Raw genomic sequence first — 18,317 nt, 5'->3', positions numbered from 1 at the left:
TGCACGGGCCGACACCCCGCAGGTCCCGCCCGCCGCCCCCGCGGGGGTCCCCTTGTCCCCGGGCGCCCGACCCCAGCGGGCCCGCCGAGGGGCGCCGCCGCGGCGGTGGGGGCGGGCGGGCGGCCGGGGCGACAGCTGCGGGGGCGGCCCTGACCTTCCCGCGCGATCGATGGGGCGCGGCTCGGGCGGCGCGGAGCCGGGGCGGCGCCGACCCCCGCCCGCCCCGCTCCCGCTCCCGGGCGCCGCTATAAAGGGGCCGCGGCCCGACGGCCGCTCAGCCCCCGCCCGGCGCCCACCATGGCCACTCGGGCCCTGCTGCTGCTGCTACTGCTGCTGCCGCCGCCGCTGCTCCGGGGCTGCGCCGCGCGTCCCGCGCCCCCCAGGTGAGCCCGCGGCCCCGGGCCCCGCGCCCGCCCGCCCCCACCCCGCCCCGGCCCTGACCCCCCCCCCCACCCGGCCCCCTCCGCGTCCCCTCCGCAGGGCCCCGCGACACTCGGACGGGACTTTCACCAGCGAGCTCAGCCGCCTGCGGGAGAGCGCGCGGCTGCAGCGGCTGCTGCAGGGCCTGGTGGGGAAGCGCAGGTGAGGGGCGGCGGGATGGGGGTGGACCTGCCAGGGCGCTCCCCAACTCCAGACTAATTCTGACTTGGGGTGGGGAGCAGCGAGCAGGACACAGAGAACAGCACAGCCTGGACCAACTCTGCGGAGGGCCACCTCTGCCTGCTGTGGTCAGACGCGCCCACCCTGCAGGCCTGGTGAGCACCAGTCCCATCCCCCCATCCCCCATTCCCTGCTCCATAGCCTCCCTCCCTGGGGCACCCCAGGTCCCGGGCACAACTGGACACAGCAATGGCCCAGGGGTCTGGGAGGGTGAAACTGTCAGCGCTGGTGACCAGAGAAGGCCCAGTTTCGCCGGGTGGGCAGCGGTCTCCAGCACCAAGACCCCAACCCCTAACCTGGCTGTCTCTGCAGGATGCCCCTGAGGCCCCCCGAGGATCAAGCCTGGTCTCCCCAGATGCCTCTTGGACTGAGGGCTGGGGTCATGGTGTCAGAGCCAGCCATCCCTGCTGCTGAGGGGACCCAGAGGAGGCCCTGAGGAAGAAGGAACCTCCCAAGGGGAGCCTGGACAGGGGAGGGGGGCGGAGGAGGGGGGGTTGCAGTTGGCACCAATAAAGGAGCAATTCAGACCCTGGCCCTGTGAGCCCGCTCTGTGCGCCGTCTGGGTACCATCGAGGAAGCTGCTGCAGGGCATGGCTGCCAGAGGGAAGGAGAGACCCATCCTCGGGATTCTAGGACCGTGGCTATGCCCAGCTGCCCTTTCAACCTGGGAAGCCAGCAGGGAGCCTCATCTTTCTGCTTCCTTCTCTCCTGCCCCATCCACTGAGCTCCCTGGAAGCCGCCCGGCACCTCTGGCATCCACACAGCAAACATTCAGGGGCTCTGGGAGATGTCCCCTAGATCCTGCCCCGGGGGGCAGCGGTGAGGGGGCAAGGAGGCTCGGCCAAGCAGGAAGAGGCGACAGGCAGGACCCAGCAGGCCACTCCCCAGTGAAGGTACCTGAGCATGAGTCCTGGCTCCCGGTCCAGGCGTGCAGTCTGGATGGGTGGCTTGACCTCCCGGGGCCTGTGGAGCAGGGCTGGTGGTGACACCCCAAGTGCCAGGCTGCAGGAGGCCTTGAACGAAGGTGTTTCAGGCGCGCGTGGCCTGGGGCCTGGAGGTGCGAAGGGCTCCACCGGACCCATCACAGCAGCCCCTCCCCCACCCAGTGTCCTCTCCCAGCTGCTGGGCTTAGGGGGCTGAGGAAAGATGGAGGTGGGGCAGTTGGGGGCCTCTGCCATGGGCCCCTCACAAGGATGCCCCTCTGTCGGGGCCCAGGGTCCCCCCCCAGCTGCCAGCTGCCCCGAAGCACTGCCATCCTTGTCACTGTGACCCCGCCCAGCCCCCTGGAAGAAGCTGGCTTGTTTCTGGGACAGGCAGGGGAGTCCCTAGGACGCATATAACCTTTCCCCTCCAGACCTGTCCCCTAAACTTGGGGACAGGAGGTGGGCCCGGAGGGGAACACCTGTGGCCTGAGCCTGAACCTCCCGGGCCGCCTTAGGAGCTGTGCCCACGAGGGTTCTGGCAGAGGGGCCCAGCAGAGGGCCATCCCGGGTTGGGGGGCAAGTACAGCAAACACAGAGGCCCACCCCAGCCCCAGCCCGCCCAGGCCCCCAGTGCCCGCCCACCAGCTCTGGGTTCCTCTGTCTTGGGGTCCGTGGGTTGAGCCCCCGTCAGCCCCTGCATGCGGCCCGGTTCCGGCCGGGTAACCACCTGGTCTGCCCCTCCTGGCAGCCGGCGAGGCCTGGCCGGCGGCCGGCGGGGGCCCCCTTGGTGGAGGCCAGTCCTGCGGTTGGTTGGCGGCAGTCGTTGTAAAGGGTCATAAAGTGGGGCGGCGCCTGGCAGGGGCGAAGGTCGCCCCGGCAGACACTGCGCCAGCAGCACAGCCGCTCAGAGGGTCCCAGACGCCAGACGGGCCCACAGCCTCCCCCGGGGCCGCCCGCCTGCCGAGATGGTGACTTGGGCCCTACTGCTTCCTCTGCTCGTGGCCGTGGCCCAGGCCCAGGGTACTGGGGGCAGTGGCAGAGGGGCGGGGTGGCAGGCAGGGGCCTGGCAGGCACCGACCCTTCCTCTCCAACTTCCAGTCTGCTCTGTGGAAAAGAACTTCTTCGAAGTCAGTGAGAACACGAGTCCCGGGCAGCTACTCCTCAACATCACCGTCCCTGAGGGCCAGCAGGTGACCCTCGGACCCTCGCCCACCCGCTTCGCATTTCGGATCCAGGGGACTCAGCTGTTTCTCAATGTGACCCCGGACTACGAGGTGTGGATGGCGGGCCCAGAGCTGGCTGTGCCCACGGGGTCAGCGGGGGTGGCCGACCCTCCATGGGCCCCAGGCGGCCACCCACACTCTTCCCCAGAGAAGGGCTCTCTGGGGATCTTTGGGTCTCAGTTTGCCCAGGGGGCCTCTCGGGCCCCCAGGCTTGGCTGAGGGCTGGCCCTGAGGGGGTGGGGCCCTCGGGGGACGAAGCTGCCTGGGCCCCGCCGCCCTCTGGACTCAGCATGGGTGACAGGGACCCTTGGCCAGCACCTGCTGCTCTCGCCCTCTGTCTCCTCACCTGTGGAATGGGGCGGGGGGGGGTTGGGCCAGCTGCCCAGGTGATTCCCACACCTGCCCGCCCCCGCAGGAGAACTCAATGCTGGAAGCAGTCCTGGAGTGCAAGAGGGATGACACTGTGGTGAGTCTGCCCCTCAGACCCCCTCCGGCATCCCCACATCCCCACCCTCCCTGTGATGTCAGAGGGCTCCGGCTTGGACCTCTGTGCCCTGCTCTGCCTGGCCCACGGTCACTCCCTGGCGACCTCACCCAGTGGTGTGTTTCAAGTGTCACCTCTGTGCCGGCAATGCCCACACTTCCCCCAGCCCAGACTGTGCCTCGAGCCGCAGACTCACAAACCCGGCCCCGGACGGACATCACACCCCACAGACACCCCCACCCCGAGATCCAAGGCCCCCCCAAAGGCGCCTCGCCCTGCCAGCTCAGTCCTCACTTCCCCCTCCCCACGCCGGTCCTCCAGCAAATCTGCCGGCTGACTGGGCCTGACACCAGCATCTTCTGCTGGTCCATCTGTTCCCCTCTCGGCCCCGCCCACCCCAGTCCACTCTCCGAATGGCAGGAGAACGATCCTATCCGGTAAAGCAAGCAGCGGTCCCTGCCCTCCCAAATAAAGCGAATAAGGGCCCAGCGGCACGCCGCGCCCCCAGCCCCCCACCCCGGCTGCTCCCTGTCACCTCCTCGGAGAGGCGCCCGCCTCCCTGGCCCCTCGCACCAGTCAGCTCTGTGGTCTCCCTGAGCCCCGTGGGTGCCCCCCGCCCGCCGTCACAGCACACCACCCACAAATACCTCAGGATGAGCCTCCAGCGGACAAGGCCGCTTCTGCTTAACGCGGTAGCGTTGTCACGTCCGGAAGAGGCAGGGGCTGCTCAGCAGCGCGGCATCCAACGCCCACACCCCACCAGCTCCCACCCCACCAGCTCCCACCCCACCAGCTCCAGAGCGGCCGTTCACAGCCTCCTGCCAGCAAGGGCCACCCAGTGCAGCTGCCTGATGTTTCTCTCACGTCTCTTTCAACACACGGTGTCCTGATTTTCCGTGAGACTGATGCTTGAAGAAATTCAATTGTTTCGCCGTTTTCCTCATTTGGGGTCTTGCTGGTTGCGCCCCCAGTGCCTGCGTTATTTTTCTCCAGGGCATTCGCACCTTCTGTGCTTTAAAAAAATTGCTTTCTGTTCCTTGTCCGTAACGCCTGCTGGAGCGGGAGCCCCAGGCAGAGAGCTGTCTTGGGAACTGTACCCCAGCGCCTAGAATGAGCTCACGCCGCTGGGCCGGGGACCCTCCTCCCTCCCCCAGGTGACCAGCCTGAGGGTGTTTGTGTCAGTGCTGGATGTCAACGACAACCCGCCCAGGTTCCCCTTTGTAGTCAAGGTCCAAAGGGTGCCAGAGGTGAGTGGAAGGGAGCAGCAGTTCACACCATCTGGGGCATCTGGCACCTGGGATGGGGGGCAGAGGGCTAGTGGCTGGGGGTCTCACCCTGGGGACACGGCCGTGGCCAGACCGACCCCCCTCCGTACCCCAGGACACTAAAGTGAATGCCGTCGTCATCCCCGAGACAGAGCTGAAGGCCCAGGACCTCGACAAAGATGACGTCCTGTTCTACACCCTCCAGGAAGTGACCCCGGTCAGTGCCCCCAGCCCTCCCCTTTGGGTATCCCCACCTCTGCGTGTCCTCCCGGGGTCCCAGGCTGAGTCCCCCACCTCCCTAGGGTGCCAGCGGCTTCTTCTCTTTGGTGGGTGCGAACCGCCCAGAGCTGCGGCTGGACCGGTCACTGGACTTCGACAGGTGGCCGAACATGACCTTCCAACTGCTGGTCCGGGTGAGCAGGCCACTCCCGCCCTCATCCCGGACGCCCACGGCCCCACCCGAGCCGCTCCAGCCACAGGCCCCCAGGCCTGACGGCAGGGCTGCGGTGCTGCAGGACACGCGAGAGGAGAACGTGGAGCCCAGCCACACGGCCACAGCCACCTTGGTCCTGGAGGTGCGGCCCGCCGACCTGCGGGCCCCCTGGTTCCTGCCCTGCACATACTCTGACGGTTTTGTCTGCGTCGAAGCCCAGTACCACGGGGCTGTGCCCACAGGCCACACACTGGTACGGGGGCCGTGGAGGACCAGGGCAGCATGAGCACGGGCCTGGCTGCCACGGGGTCAGAGTGGGTTGTGATTTTCAAGCAAATGTGAACGATTTTTCGTAAACCAATCTTGCCCCACCCCATGGTGGCAAGTGGGACACAGGGCCTCTGAAACTCAAATGAGGAAACAGGGTCCAGCTGTCCTCAGGGCAGAGCCAGCCAGGCCCCTGGGACCCAGTGAGGGACCCCAGGGACCGACCTGGGTCCCTGACTGCCCCCTGGGGCTACTCCAGATCTCCTTGAGGGGAGCGGGAGGGGCACCAGCTCCACAGCGTACCCTCCCCTCCCTGTTCCCGCAGTCAGGACCCCTCATCCTGCATCCTGGACCCATCTACGCCGTGGACGGGGACCGGGGCATCCATCAGCCCATTGTGTACAGCATCATCAGGGGTGAGTGGGCACCAGCCCCCAACTTCTCTCTCCATGCAACACCCTGACCCCGTCCCCACATGGGCAGAACCAGCTGTGACACTGGGACCTCAGGCCTCCAGAGGGGACTGCGGCCAAACCGTCCTGCCGTCCTCCCAGGAAACGAGGATGGCTCGTTCTCCATTGATGCCAACACAGGCAACCTCACCATGACCAAGAGCATCTCCAGCCCCAAGACCTTCCTTCTGCTGGTCAAGGTGGGTGCCCGCACAGGGCCAGGTCTCCACGGGCCCTTCCTGGGCCCCTGGCTACAGGGCTCACCCTTCAAGGACCTGCTGGTCACTGCGGCCTCTCCAACCCCCAGGGCGAGCAGGCGGATCACGCCAGGTACTCGGTGACCCAGGTCACGGTGGAGGCCCAGGCCGCCAGCGGGAGCCCGCCCCGCTTCCCCCAGAGCCTGTACCGCGGCACCGTGGCGCTCGGCTCTGGGGTAGGCGTGGCCATCAAGGATGCAGCTGCCCCCTCCCAGGCTCTGAGGATCCGGGCCCAGGATCCTGAGTTCCCAGTAGGCACCGCCTGGTCCCTGGGTCTGCCCGGCCTCCTGCCGTGGGGGGGTTGGAGCGGTCTGGGGAGCAGCCTGGGCTCAGGACTCACTGGGGCCACGTCCAGGACCTCAACTCGGCCATCACGTATCGGGTCACCAACAACTCTAACTTCCGGATGGACGGGGAGGCCATGCTGACTGACGCTTCGCTGGTGCACGCCGGGGTCTTCTACGCAGAGGTGAGAGGCGGGCAGCATCTCCGAGGGCCAGGGGTCAAGCTGGAGCCCAGGAGGGACAAGCCCCCTTCCTGCCCAGGTTGAGGCCAGGAACACGGTGACCTCAGGCACAGCGACCACGGTCGTGGAGGTTCAAGTCTCAGAACAGGAACCCGCCCCCACAGGTGAGCCTCCCAGGGACCCCGGGTCGGCTCGGGGAGGGCTTCTTCCTAGGAGGAGTGGCGAGCCTGAGCCCTGGCCCTGGCCCCAGGCCCCCCCCCGTCCCCAGAGACAGCAGGAACAACCAGAGTCTCCAGTGGCACCACGTCGGAAGCCCCTCGGCCCCCTGAGCCCTCTTGGGGGTCCTCCACGACCAGCTCTGGGGGCGACAGCAGCCCGCGCCCCTCCTCAGGCACAACTCTGAGGCCTCCGGCCTCCTCCACGCCTGGGGGGCCCCCCAGTGCGGGAACCAGCCCCTCCTCGCCATCAGCCTCACCCAGTGGGGGCTCAGCACAGACCTCAAAGCCAGGAACCTCTCTGCCAATGTCCCCTGGACCCAGCAGGACCACCCCGCCTACAGGTAGCACCACCATTTACCCTAGTTACCTTCATGCTCTCTGACTCAGGACTCTGGGCGGTCGCTGTGGGGTAGGGTCCACCCCAGGTCGGCCCAGCACGACCATGGGGACCACGAAACCCCAAGGGGGGGTCTGGCAAAGAGACAGGTCCTGGGGGGCCCCAGGAGGTAAGCTAGGGAAGATGTGTGGAGGGTGGGGCAGAGGCCAGACTTAGGATCCAGTGACCCCCCCAATTCCCAGGGCCATTCAGCCCACGGGCCCCGTGCTACCCTCAGCTCCCTGCCTGGCACGTTGGCCCCCTACCACCCACCTGGAACTGGTGGGCACTGACCCCCTCCCCGCTCCCAGTAGCCCGGCCTATCGGGGCTCCCTGGCGGGGGTCAGTGGCGCCCACTCCTCCAAACGTCATCTCCGGTGGCCAGGCCTAGCCTGCTCTTCGGGTGTCCCGAGCTTGCCCCAGGCTGGCCTGGGAGTGCTTGCGGTGGGACAGCAAGCGGGCAGCGGTGTTGCCAGCAGGGACGCCTGGGACCGGAGGAAGCAGCCCGCCAGCGGGTGGCAGGTCAGACGCAAGCCGCTTCTCGGTGGTGGACATGGCGGTGCTGGGCGGGGTGCTGAGCGCGCTGCTCCTTCTGGCTCTCATCGCCCTCATAGTCCTCGTCCACAAGCACTACGGCCACCGACTCAAGTGCTGCTGTGGCAAAGCGCTGGTGAGGCCCTCGGGGTGGGGGAAAGGACAGGAGAGAGGACGGGGGGCGGTGGAGAAGCGGCAGGATGGAGAGAGAGGCAGCGTGGAGGCCAGGAGTCCATCCGGGAGATGCAGGGCAGAGGTGAGGAGGGACGGGGCATACACACCATAGCCCACAGATGGGGGGAAGGGCAGAGAGAGGCAGAGCGTCTAGCCACCTGTCTCTGGGGGAACAGGGGTGGTCTGAGCCCAGGTCTGGTCTGGTTGATTGCTGGTTCCCGCCTGCCCCCCAGGAGCCCCAGCCCCAAGGCTTTGACAACCAGGCCTTCCTCAACAACGCCGACGAGGCCAGCTGGGCGCCGGCTCCTAGCCCCTCATCCAGTCCCGTCCCGCCGGCTCCCCCAGAGCCTGCACCCCCAGAACCCAAGTCCCCCAGCCCGGAGACCCTCCGCCGAGTCGCCGAGTCCCCTACGGTGGCCCTGGATGGGGACGGCCCGGCCGCTGTGAGGTCCATCCTGACCAAGGAGCGGCGGCCTGAGGGTGGCTACAAGGCGGTGTGGTTCGGCGAGGACATCGGGGCCGAGGCCGACGTGGTGGTCCTCAACACGCCTGCCTCGGAAGTGGACGGTGCTGGCGACGAGGGCAGCGAGGGCAGCGGCGACGAGGGCGCAGAGGCGGGCCTGCGCGGGGGTGCCCAGGACGCGCCTCGCTCCGACTCCGTCTACCTCTAGTGTGGCCGCCCCTCCTCTCCCGGCGAGTCTGGGTCACTGCAGTCGGCTTGGTGGCTCTCCCCCGACTCCATTGCGCAGAATAAAGTGACATTTTCGGATCTGCTGGGACGCGTGGGGTCTGCCCCAAGGGGCTGCCAGTGGGGGCTGTCAGGACGTGGTCCATTTGCTCCCGCCCTGCACTGAGTCCTCCTCAGAGGGACCGCCAGGGGCGCCGTGGGGGCGGAGAGGGGTGGGCGGGGTCGTTCCCTGCCCAGAGCACTGGGTGCCGTTTCCCGTAAACCACCTGCTGCGCCCGCGGGGCTTCCCAGGCTCGGTGCCAGCTGGTGGCCAGGAAGTTCCTCTCCTTGTCTAACCACAGCTGACCCAACACAGAGATTCTTCCCCTGGGGGAGGCAGAGGAGCCACCTGAGGACACTCATTTGGGAGAGCATGGGCCCGGGGACCTTCCAGGGGCTCACACTTCTGCGTCTGTGGGCTACAGTGAGGGCAGTAAACACGCTGGGGTGCCCTCGGAGGCACGTGGTCCAGGTGGCTGGGCTGTGACGGGCGGTGCGGGGTGGAGGCGGGTGGTTTGGCCCAGTGTGACAGTGGCCTGCAGGCCCTGGGCCCCGGGCAGCAGGTGGGGCCAGTGGGTGCACAGGACAGAGGCTGTGGACGCGACCCAGAGCCACGGAGCTGGGGACCGAGCCCCCTCCACTGGCTTCCTCAGGGGCGACCCTCAGTCAGGACTTCAGCCCCGACCACCGCCACTGTCCCTTATGCATCACTGGCGTTTTTTCCTCACGAAAAGGCATTTCCGATTCCTTTCCAAATATTTTAATCTCGATAGTATTTGAGTATTCTTGCCTGGACAACTGTCACTGGTAAGAACCCAAAGAGCACAGCTGCATCTCCTCCCACGCACCCCCCTCACCCGCTCGTCCGCTCAGGAACCTGACTGGTTTTATTTCCGATCCCGGGGTCCCCAGCTTATCCCACTGCTTCTCCCACCACGTTGGTTGCTGGCGCCCCAGCCCCCCGCAGCGCTGGGTGAGGGAGGGCAGCGGCTGGACTCCGAAGGGGCTGTGCCCTGCGGCAGCCAGGACCCCAGTGCCGCCCCCGCCCGCGGGAGCACGTGACTTCCCCGGCCCCGGCCCCGCCTCCGGCCCCCGCCACCATAAAAGCGCTTGCTCCGGAGCCCCAGCGGAGCCGAAATTTCCCGCGCCGGCGGTGCCACTACCAGGTACTCGGGTCTCCCAACCCACGCGGAGCGAGAAAGGCAGCGACGGCCGCGTCGGACCCCAGGTTCGCTCCGCGGAGCAGTGACCAGGAGGGGGCGGGCAGAGCGGGTGACGGCGAGGGGCACGGGTCCGGAACTGGGGGACCTGGAGGCGGAGATCGCGGTGACGCGCGGGGTGGGGCGGGTTAGGTTTCGTTTTCCCGCAGCGCGCGGTTTCGTTTTCCTACGGCCGTTCCCGTCGCGCCCCCGCAGGGCCCAGCCCGGAGGCCGGCTCGACACCTGTGGCCCCTCGTGTGCCCGAGGCCCCGCCGCATCTGTAGCCACACCCATCGCCTCCTTGGCCAGGACTCACCTGGGCAACACCGTGGCCAGAAGTCCTCAACTTCCATCTGTGATCCCAACACTTGGGACCCCAACACCCGGGACTACCTGCGGAGACTCACGCGGAACCCTCCTCTCACCTGCGCTATCCCCCGACTGCCCCCGCGACCCCAGCCCTCGCCGCGGAGGGCGCGCCGCTCTCTCTACGCCCAGCCCTTGCGGAGGGAGCAATGGCCGTGGCTCCCGACGGGTGAGCCCGCCGCGCTGCCCGCTGCCGACCCCACCCACGCCCCCGGTGGCCCGCGCGCGCCCTGACGCCCGGCTGCTCCGCCCGCAGGGGGACCCCGCGCGTGCTCTTCGGAGACTGGCTTCTGGGCGAGGTCAGCAGCGGCCGCTACGAGGGACTACGGTGGCTGGACGCGGCCCGAACGTGCTTCCGCGTGCCCTGGAAGCACTTTTCGCGGAAGGACCTGGGAGAGGCCGACTCGCGCATCTTCAAGGTGGGACCCCAGCCCCGCCCGGGGCGGGGGAGGGCCGGTCCAGGCCCAGGCCCGAGTGTCCGGTCCGCGTAATCCACTCAGTCTCTCTCCCCAGGCCTGGGCTGTGGCCCGCGGCAGATGGCCTCTCCGCAGCAGCGCAGGTGCCCGGCCTGCCGCCGAGAGTGCGCTCCGAGCTTCCTGGAAAACCAACTTCCGCTGCGCGCTGCACTGTACGCGGCGCTTCGTGATGTTGCAAGACAACTCGGGGGACCCTACCGACCCTCATAAGGTGTACATGGTCACCCCCGGGCCGGCGTGCGGAGGTGAGGAGGCCACGGCAGGGCTGCCGGCAGGGAGACTTGGCTCTGTCCTGGGAGCAGCCGCTGGGTCGGATTTTCGGTTTTAGAAAACTGGCATGAGAGAGGCTGGTGCCAGATTGCTGGGGGATGGCGGGGCCGGGGTGAGGGCGTGTGGCGCGGCTAGCGGGGACTGGGGATTGCTGGGAGGAAGCTCATGGGCCTGTTGGGATCAGTGAAGGAGAAGTGCGGTTGAGCTTTGAGGAGCTGCCCAGGGATTCACACCTAGGTGTCCCACTCCAGAGTCACAAATCCAGTGTTCCCCCAACCCTAATTCTCCCTCAGAAAGCCCAAGCATTATTAGCCAGGGGGAGGACAAGGCCCTTGAAGATGCCCCACCTACAAGGGTAAGGTCACTGCCCTCTTGGATTCCACCTTGGGGCTGCCCCCTCTCACTGGGCTGGGGAGCTGCTGAGTTATGCTGGGACTGTCTGTCCTCTCCTGCAGGATGGGCTTCTGGGGCCATACCTGGCAGCAGATGCTGGCGAGAGGCTGAGCCCTGAGCCCTGTGCCCCAAGCCCAGCTGGAGATGCTGGGGACCTATTGATCCAGGCTCTGCAGCAGAGCTGCCTGGAGGACCATGTGCTGAAAGCTGCGTGTGGGGTGGAGCCGATAGCCCCTGGGGCTCCTGGTGAGGGGCTGTTGCAGGGGGATGCTCTGCCCTGCAGAATTCTGTGTGCCAAGGGGAGGAACAGGCAGGACAGCAGAGTCTCCGGGGAGAGAGGGCTCGGGGGAGGGGGGTGCCCAGCAGGGACGGTGCTGGCCAGAGGTGGGCCACCATCCCTGCTGGGCACAGCTGAGCCTCCTCAGGTCCAGAGCTCCCTGCGTGGGAGTTGTGCCCGCCACAGTAAATGTGGCGCCCCAGCCCCAGGCCCAGGTGACAGGAGCTAGGGGACATGTGGAAGGAAATGGGAGGAGCTGGCGGCTCGGGTGCCAGCTCAGGCCTGCCTTCCTCTCCAGACACAGGCCCACCCCCAGCCCCGTGGCAGCCGCGAGAGGCGGAGCCCCGCACCACAGCCTCCCCCAGTGCCTGCACCCTGATGGCAGGGCATCTACACGTGGCTGGTCCCACCTGCTCACAGCTCGGTCTGCACACGCTGCCCAGCTTGGGGGCCCTGGACTTGACCATCACGTACAAGGGCCGAACAGTGCTGCGGGAGGTGGTGGGGCGCCCGAGCTGTGTGCTCCTGTATGGCCCCCCCGATGTAGGTGGTGGGGCTTCGGAGCACCAGCGAGTAGCCTTTCCTAGCCCCGCCGAGCTGCCCGACCAGAAGCAGCTCCACTACACAGAGAAGCTGCTGCAGCACGTAGCCCCCGGCCTACAGCTGGAACTCCGGGGTCTCAGGCTGTGGGCCCGGCGCCTGGGCAAGTGTAAGGTCTATTGGGAGGTGGGAGGGCCCCTGGGCTCGGCCAGCTCCTCCACCCCCGCCCGCCTGCTGCCCCGGAACTGCGACACCCCCATCTTTGACTTCAGCACCTTCTTCCAAGGTCAGTGATGCACCTGCCCTGGGGCTGAGGGCCTCCCCGCCTCCCCCCACCCCCCCCTCACCAAAGCCCTGTCCTGCAGAACTGGGGGAGTTTGAGGCCTGCCGGCGCCGGGGCTCCCCTCACTACACCATCTATCTGGGCTTTGGGCAGGACCTGTCAGTGGGAAGGCCCAAGGAGAAGAGCCTGGTCCTGGTGAAGGTGAGGTGGAGGGTCCCTGGGGTGGGGGTGGGGGGAGGGAGGGAGGCTGCACACAGCCCTCCCCCCACCTGACCGCACCCTCCCCACAGTTGGAGCCATGGCTGTGCCGGGCATACCTGGAGGGCGTGCAGCGCGAAGGCGCGTCCTCTCTGGACAGCGGCAGCCTCAGCCTCTGCCTGTCCAGCTCCAACAGCCTCTATGATGACCTGGAGCACTTCCTGGAGCACTTCCTGATGGAGGCGGAGCAGCCCGGCTAGGCTGGGTCCCCAACCCCTCCCAATCTAATAAAAAGATCCCAAGAACCAGTGCTGGTGTCCTGACCAGGGGCAGGCTTGAGACTGAGGCTTGGGAGGGGCACTGTGGATGCGAGGTTCACCCCACTTCACGGGAAGCCCGTGACCTGTGGGCCCAGGAAGGGAGCCCCCTGCCCCGCCCACGTTGGCCTCCTGTGCACACCCGTTCTCCTGACTTCACAGTGAAAAAACTCAGGGCGTGCTTTAGAGCCAACAAACTGCTCCAAGAGCGCAAGGGCCCCTCAGGACACGTGTTCCCCAGAGGGGGCAGCACCTGGGGCCCCTCTGCCGTGAACAGGGCTCCCCATCTGTGCTGCGCCCTGGCCTTCGAGACCCGCCAACACTGCTGTGCCTGGGAGGTGGCGGACCTAAGTGAAAACCCGAGCGATTACTTATAAAACACAACGAGCAGACGAGGGAGGGAATCCTGGGACCAGATGGTTGCCCGTGGGAGAAGCGCCACCCGCCCGCCCGCCTTTGGTTTCTCATCACCAAAGGCTTCGCCTTTCAAGTACTGAGCCAATCAAGACATTTCTAAAGATAATCCGTTTTTGATAAATTAGAACACAATGGGAACAGTGTGTGTCTATAATATATATAAAAGTCCAGTTTTAAACTGTGAGCAAGACAGGTGCACAGACCACGTGCGATCACAGGAACCCTGGAAACGGGAGGGCGAGTGGCCCGGAGTTTTCTGCTTCGGCTACTCCAGCCAGAAGGGCCCCGGGCAAGCCTCAGCCCTCGGCACCCTGGGCAGGCGGCTCCTCACCGGCCTCGGCCCGCCGGTGTCTGCGCATATGCCTGTACTTGTCCACGTAGGCCTTCACCAGGTTGCCCACCTTCACGGGGTTGATCTCCCCACTCTTGCTGTGGCAGATCTGGGGGAGTGGGGCACAGTTACCCGGATGTCCCTGCAAACCCGCGTGGTCAGGGATCATGGGGATGGAGCGCTGGGGAGCACGCCATGAGGGACAGCAGGCAGCCTGACGTGCGCCTGCCTGCTCTGCCCCCCTCAAGGGCTGCTGAGGGTCCCACTGAGATCAGCTGGCATGTCCATCTCTCATGTCCATCTCTCAGGGTCTCACTTCCTACCCATGAGCTGGGTTAAACATCTTGTGTCATTTAGCCTCTTTAACTAAAGTCACGAGGACACAGTCGTAAGCCCCTCACAAACACCAGCATTTTATACCCCCGAAGCATCAATGAGGCGTGGCTACAACTGGCCTGAAGCTGCGCCCAGGATGTGGCCGAGCGACCCTGGGGCCGGAGCCCCTCTCTCTGGGCTCACGGACCCCACACCCACCTTCTGCACGGCCTTGCGCAGAATGTCCTTGTACTCGTCCTTTGTCACCTCCCTCTTCTGGTAGAAGGGCTTGATGGCCAGCTTCACCTCCTCCACAGCCCGCTCCTGCACGTGCAGCTTCTTCATGTACTAGGGGGGAGGACACTTGTGAGACCACTGGCCCCTGGCTGCCCACCCACCTGCGCCAGTCCCTGGAGGAAGGAGGGGCGCGACTCACCTCCTCGTTCTTGGTCTTCTCCGAGGCTGGCCTGGGAGCAGCTGTTCTCTCCTCGGAGCTGTTGGCAGCGGCGGTGGTCACAGTGGCAGCATGACCAGCCGGCTCTGAGGCTGCAGTCAGGACGGTGGGCACCGGGGCCGGGCTCTGGGCCACCCCGCAGCCCATCAGGGGCAGGCTCCCCTGCAAGAGGAACTGGACCGCGGGCTGGCTGACAGGTGCGTATGGTGGGACACTCGAAGGCAGAGCCGGGGTGGGGGGCAGGTTCAGGCTCTGTACCTGGGCGAGAGCACAGCCCGCTTAGCCCCTGCAGAGCTCGGTGCCCCAGTGCCCAAGGCAACGTGCTCCCAAACCCCACTCCCGAACCACTAAAAGCCCCGGCAGAAAGGGGCTGGTGCATGAGGCCCTCAGCCCCAACCCGGCCCAGCTTGAGTGGCCTGAGCCCAACGCCACATCCCTGCAGGCCAGGCGCCCACCTGAGAAGGGTCAGCATCAGGAAAGCCAGGCTCTGGAAGCACATAACCAGGGGGAGGGGGCTCAGAGAAGGGAGCCTGCTGGAACGCAGCCACGGGGCCCGCGTCCTCGGTTTCCCGGGGCTTCTGCGGCCTGTGAAGCGGCGTCCCTGAGGGCCAACACAGGGGGGTGGGTGCTCTGTGGCCACGCCAGAAGGCTGTTTCCTGGCTGGAAAATTCCAGAAAAGCATCCCAGCAGCAAGGACCACAGGTCAGGCCGTGGCCATCTCCCTGCATGACCAAGGAGGCCCGTGAGCCATCCAGGGAGAAGACTCCGTGGTGGTCGCTCTGAGCCATCCTCGTATCCCACCCCATTGCCCCACCCCGCCCAAGCGCCTACTCACGCAGGCCTCTGTCCTCAGCCGGGGCACCGCTCTCCACCTCCTGGAGGTCCCAGGTGACTCTCTTCACCAGCGCCTTAACCCGCAGCAGGGGGTTCTGAGAGGGACCCTCCTCCTTCCCCGCAGGCGCCCCGCCCATGGCTTGGCCTCCCAGAGCGCAGGGAGCTGTGGCTGCCTCGGCCGCGTCCTGCTGGAGCAAGTGCTCCTCTCGAGGGCCCTCCATCCTGGGGAGGGGCTGCACCACATCTTCACCGTGGATCCGAGACACCTCCCTGCGGATGATGGCCACGGCCAGGCCAGCGTCATGCTGCTGGCCACCCGGGGGCCCAGTGGGCTTGGGCAAGAGGCCTCGCTCTGGGGAGGAGTCCGTGCTCTCCGGGGAGGGCGGGGAGCTCATGTCATCAAGCTGCATGAAGATGGCTTCGTTCGAAAAGTCCTCGAAGAGGTGCCCCGCCTCCACGGAGTCACCGTAATCCAGATCCTCAGGGGGGTACTCGGCTGGCACCTCCAGGACTGGGGGGACCTTTGTGGGGGGCTTGTCGGCCTCGGACCCCTCCAGCAAGGCGTCTGTTCCTGCCAAGGCCAGGGGCCTGGCCGGGGGCTCCCTGTCCGGCCTGGGCTCCCCGTGGGGAAGGGGTGCCGGAGAAGCCTCTTTCGGAGCCAACTTCCTCTCCGGGGAGCGGGGGCGGGGCCGTGGGCGCTTCTCACGGGACCGAGGCCGCCGGTGCTCCCGGGGCCTGTGCTCGGGGCTGGGTGACCTGGACCTACGCCGCCTCCTCTCCCAGGAGCCTCGCCTGTCTCGGAGCCGCGCGGCACTCTCCCTGTCGGGCCGCTCCCTCCTCTCCCGGGGGTGCCTGGGCCTCCGGGCTCTCTCCAGGCTGCTGTGGGGTGAGCACTCCCTCCCCCGAGACCGGGACCCCGACCTCCGCCTCTTCTTCCTCCTGCCCTCGCGATGCTCGTGGGAGGAGCTGCCGGGGCTGCCGGAGCGGGAGCGGGACCTCCGCCGGCCTCGGCCCCAGGAGCCCCTCCTTCTCTCCCTGCTCTTGTCCTTGGCCTTCCTCCGCTTGGTGCGCTCGCGGCTGCTGGAGCGGTCGCTGGAAGACCTCCGATCCCGGGCCTTGGGCCGGTGCCTCTTGGCCTGGTCCTCACCTGCCGGTGGCGACGCAGACCGCGAGCTCCTGTCCCCCGAGTGCGACGAGCGGGACCCTGAGCGGGCCCTCCGGTGCTCCCTGGTGGCGACCCTCGGCCTCTGGGCTTTCTTCCCACCGCGGGAGCTGGACCTGGAGCGGGAACGGGTGGGGGACCGCAGCTCCACGACCCTGTGGGTGGTCGCGGGCAGGGCGTCCGGACTGGGTGGGGCGTCCGGCTCCACCGCAGTCACACAAGTCACCGTCCGCCCCTCTGAGCCAAAGAAGGAGATGCGGGGTGGTGGGTCCTCGTCCCCCCAGGGCTCTGGCGGGGACGGCCTCTGTGCTTGTGCCACGGGCTCCTCCTCGCCCTGGAGCTCGGGCAGGCCGCAGGGCCCCTGGGGGGGCTCGGGCTCCTTCCCCATGCCGGTCTGCACCGTGTAGGAGGTGACGCAGCGCACGGGCGGCAGCACGGGGGCCTTGGGGCTGTCAATGGAGATGGTGCGCGTGATCTCAGAGGGCAGGAGGCCAGAGCCCGGGTGCTCAGGGCTGCTGCTGGCCGAGCTGGAGTCAGAGCCCGTGGGGTTGAAGGGGTCATAGATCTCGCTCTTGAGCTGCTTCGTCTTCCTGACGGAGAAGAGGGGCACAGGGCTCTCTCTTCTCTGCACCTTGCTGTCCACAGGCCGGAACGTGTTGCAGAAGCCGGGGCTGAGGACTCTGCCGGAATGGGCTGTGTTCCCAGGAATGTTGATCCTGAAGCTCTCGAAGGTGGAGCCGACACCCTTCCCCCGGGAGGGGCCCAGCGGGGCAGGGGGCTGGGGGCCGCCCCCCGAGCGCGTGCTGGGCTCCTGAGCGCCCCTGCTGCTGGGCTCACCCTCCGCCCTGGCGCCACAGCCAGGCTGCCCGGGGCCCTCCCTGCCCGTCAGCCGGCTGATGCAGGAGCTGGGAATCTCGACTCTCTGCCCGCCGGCAGGGACCTCGCCCACCCGCCTGTCGTCTCTCCTGATCTTTGGTATCCTGGGGAGCTCGGAGATGTCCGTCCTCCTGGGAGCTGGTCTCGGGGCCTGTCCCAGCACCGTGCTCTCGGAAGGCGAGTTAGAGCTACCATTCGAGGTCTTCAATGCCGCAGACCTAAGAGGCGGAGGGTGCTTGCTGTCGCCGTTAAATCGGGGGCCGTCACTTTGTTTTAAGCTGGGTCCGCTCACGCTGGACAAGGTCTGAGCCTGGCCTGACTGAAGGGTCACCAAGGAGTCCAGTCTCACAGCTGCCCCCAACGTGAGCGCAGGGACATGGGCGGGGGTGGGCGGGGCCGGGGGTGTGCCTGGGGTAGCCCTGCCTGGACAGCTGGACCCCAAGCTCTCTGGCCCGCTTCCTGACTGAGTCTCTCTGGGCTGCAGGCAGGCCCCAGACCTGGCGCCTTCTGCCCCTCTGGATGGACCAACTGAGTTTCGCTGAAAAGAAACTGGCGCTAAAAGACAAAAGGCAAACAGCCATCAGTCCCCACCCCCATCCTTAAAAAGCCCCACCCTTCTCAGAACACCCTCAGAACACTCCCAACGGTTACAGGGCACAGGGACGGGGCTGGAGGCTCGCTCTGCTGCTGCCCACCAGCCCCTTCTGCTTCATACACTATCTTCACGCTATCTGTGGATCAGAAGGAGCCTGAGCCCGTGATGGACACTTGAAAACAGGGTAGCACCCCAGTCTACCAATGACCACGCCCATGCAGCCTACCCTGCCCTCCATGGCCAGATCCCCCCAGGCCCGAATCCCACTGGGGCCCAGATCCGTGGAGAGGGCTCCACGCTGGTTCCTGGGGCTGTGAGAACAGACGGCAGCTGCTGACAGCAAGGAGGGCCTGTGGGCTGCCTGGTAACTCCCCCAACAGATGTGTTATCAGAAAGCGATGGGACAGGCGTCTTCAGTCCCTCAGCACCCTCACCTACACTCGGAAGCAAACCCTAGAACCGCTGGGTCACACCACACGACTGTCCCTGGAGGAACGCGTGTCCCCATCTCCAGGCGCGCAGAGGTGGGGACGGCGGGCCGTGCGCAGAGGCTCC

At 66.9% G+C, this 18,317-nt stretch overlaps 4 protein-coding genes across 13 annotated transcripts in view; 3 read left to right on the top strand and 1 right to left on the bottom strand.

Annotated features, from left to right (window-relative positions):
- On the top strand, nucleotides 1-1,096 carry SCT (secretin; the record flags this gene model as incomplete). The annotated part of the gene is made up of 4 exons (XM_079928324.1): nucleotides 1-383; nucleotides 481-582; nucleotides 663-755; nucleotides 973-1,096. The coding sequence occupies exons 1-4, from the start codon at nucleotides 298-300 to the stop codon at nucleotides 1,094-1,096; spliced, it is 405 nt and encodes a 134-aa protein (XP_079784450.1). The 5' UTR covers nucleotides 1-297.
- Nucleotides 1,097-2,548: 1,452 nt separating this feature from the next.
- Nucleotides 2,549-8,403, top strand: CDHR5 (cadherin related family member 5; the record flags this gene model as incomplete). Its single annotated transcript, XM_079928323.1, has 16 exons — nucleotides 2,549-2,603; nucleotides 2,682-2,857; nucleotides 3,222-3,272; nucleotides 4,445-4,537; nucleotides 4,671-4,772; nucleotides 4,858-4,968; nucleotides 5,071-5,241; nucleotides 5,581-5,671; nucleotides 5,810-5,907; nucleotides 6,015-6,215; nucleotides 6,320-6,433; nucleotides 6,510-6,594; nucleotides 6,699-6,989; nucleotides 7,263-7,401; nucleotides 7,448-7,694; nucleotides 7,966-8,403. 16 exons carry the CDS (start codon nucleotides 2,549-2,551, stop codon nucleotides 8,401-8,403), a joined length of 2,463 nt encoding a protein of 820 aa, XP_079784449.1.
- Nucleotides 8,404-9,459: 1,056 nt separating this feature from the next.
- On the top strand, nucleotides 9,460-12,836 carry IRF7 (interferon regulatory factor 7). Of its 2 annotated transcripts, XM_079930509.1 has the most exons (8): nucleotides 9,460-10,193; nucleotides 10,281-10,443; nucleotides 10,538-10,745; nucleotides 11,064-11,125; nucleotides 11,226-11,409; nucleotides 11,739-12,266; nucleotides 12,346-12,464; nucleotides 12,554-12,836. In XM_079930509.1, the coding sequence occupies exons 1-8, from the start codon at nucleotides 10,174-10,176 to the stop codon at nucleotides 12,719-12,721; spliced, it is 1,452 nt and encodes a 483-aa protein (XP_079786635.1). In that variant the 5' UTR covers nucleotides 9,460-10,173; the 3' UTR covers nucleotides 12,722-12,836. The 2 variants fall into 2 exon arrangements, with proteins under 2 accessions (XP_079786635.1, XP_079786636.1); XM_079930510.1 differs by lacking the exons at nucleotides 11,064-11,125; nucleotides 11,226-11,409.
- Nucleotides 12,837-13,106: 270 nt separating this feature from the next.
- PHRF1 (PHD and ring finger domains 1) overlaps nucleotides 13,107-18,317 on the bottom strand; it is a 28,357-nt gene continuing 23,146 nt past the window's right edge. For 7 of the 9 annotated variants that reach the window (XM_079930501.1, XM_079930507.1, XM_079930503.1 and 4 more), the window contains 5 exons: nucleotides 15,131-17,722; nucleotides 14,751-14,896; nucleotides 14,278-14,553; nucleotides 14,061-14,189; nucleotides 13,109-13,635 (listed from right to left, as the gene is read on the bottom strand). In XM_079930501.1, the coding sequence (XP_079786627.1) occupies nucleotides 13,492-13,635; nucleotides 14,061-14,189; nucleotides 14,278-14,553; nucleotides 14,751-14,896; nucleotides 15,131-17,722 (3,287 nt within the window). In that variant the 3' untranslated portion in view covers nucleotides 13,109-13,491. Of the gene's footprint in view, nucleotides 13,636-14,060; nucleotides 14,190-14,277; nucleotides 14,554-14,750; nucleotides 14,897-15,130; nucleotides 17,723-18,317 lie in introns of all 9 variants that reach the window. The other 2 variants (XM_079930506.1, XM_079930508.1) reach the window with 2 other exon arrangements.

Source organism: Stenella coeruleoalba (assembly GCF_951394435.1).
Source record: "Stenella coeruleoalba genome assembly, chromosome: 8".
In the NCBI taxonomy this organism is placed as follows: domain Eukaryota; kingdom Metazoa; phylum Chordata; class Mammalia; order Artiodactyla; family Delphinidae; genus Stenella; species Stenella coeruleoalba.
This window is presented reverse-complemented; position numbering and strand designations above follow the sequence as displayed.

What these genes read in the sequence shown, in the direction of transcription:
- IRF7 (XM_079930509.1), top strand. Translation starts at nt 10,174, where the DNA reads ATGGCCGTGGCTCCCGACGG. An exon ending in ATGGCCGTGGCTCCCGACGG is followed by an intron (nt 10,194 to 10,280) that starts GTGAGCCCGCCG and finishes CTCCGCCCGCAG; the next exon opens with GGGGACCCCGCGCGTGCTCT. An exon ending in AGAGCCTGGTCCTGGTGAAG is followed by an intron (nt 12,465 to 12,553) that starts GTGAGGTGGAGG and finishes CCCTCCCCACAG; the next exon opens with TTGGAGCCATGGCTGTGCCG.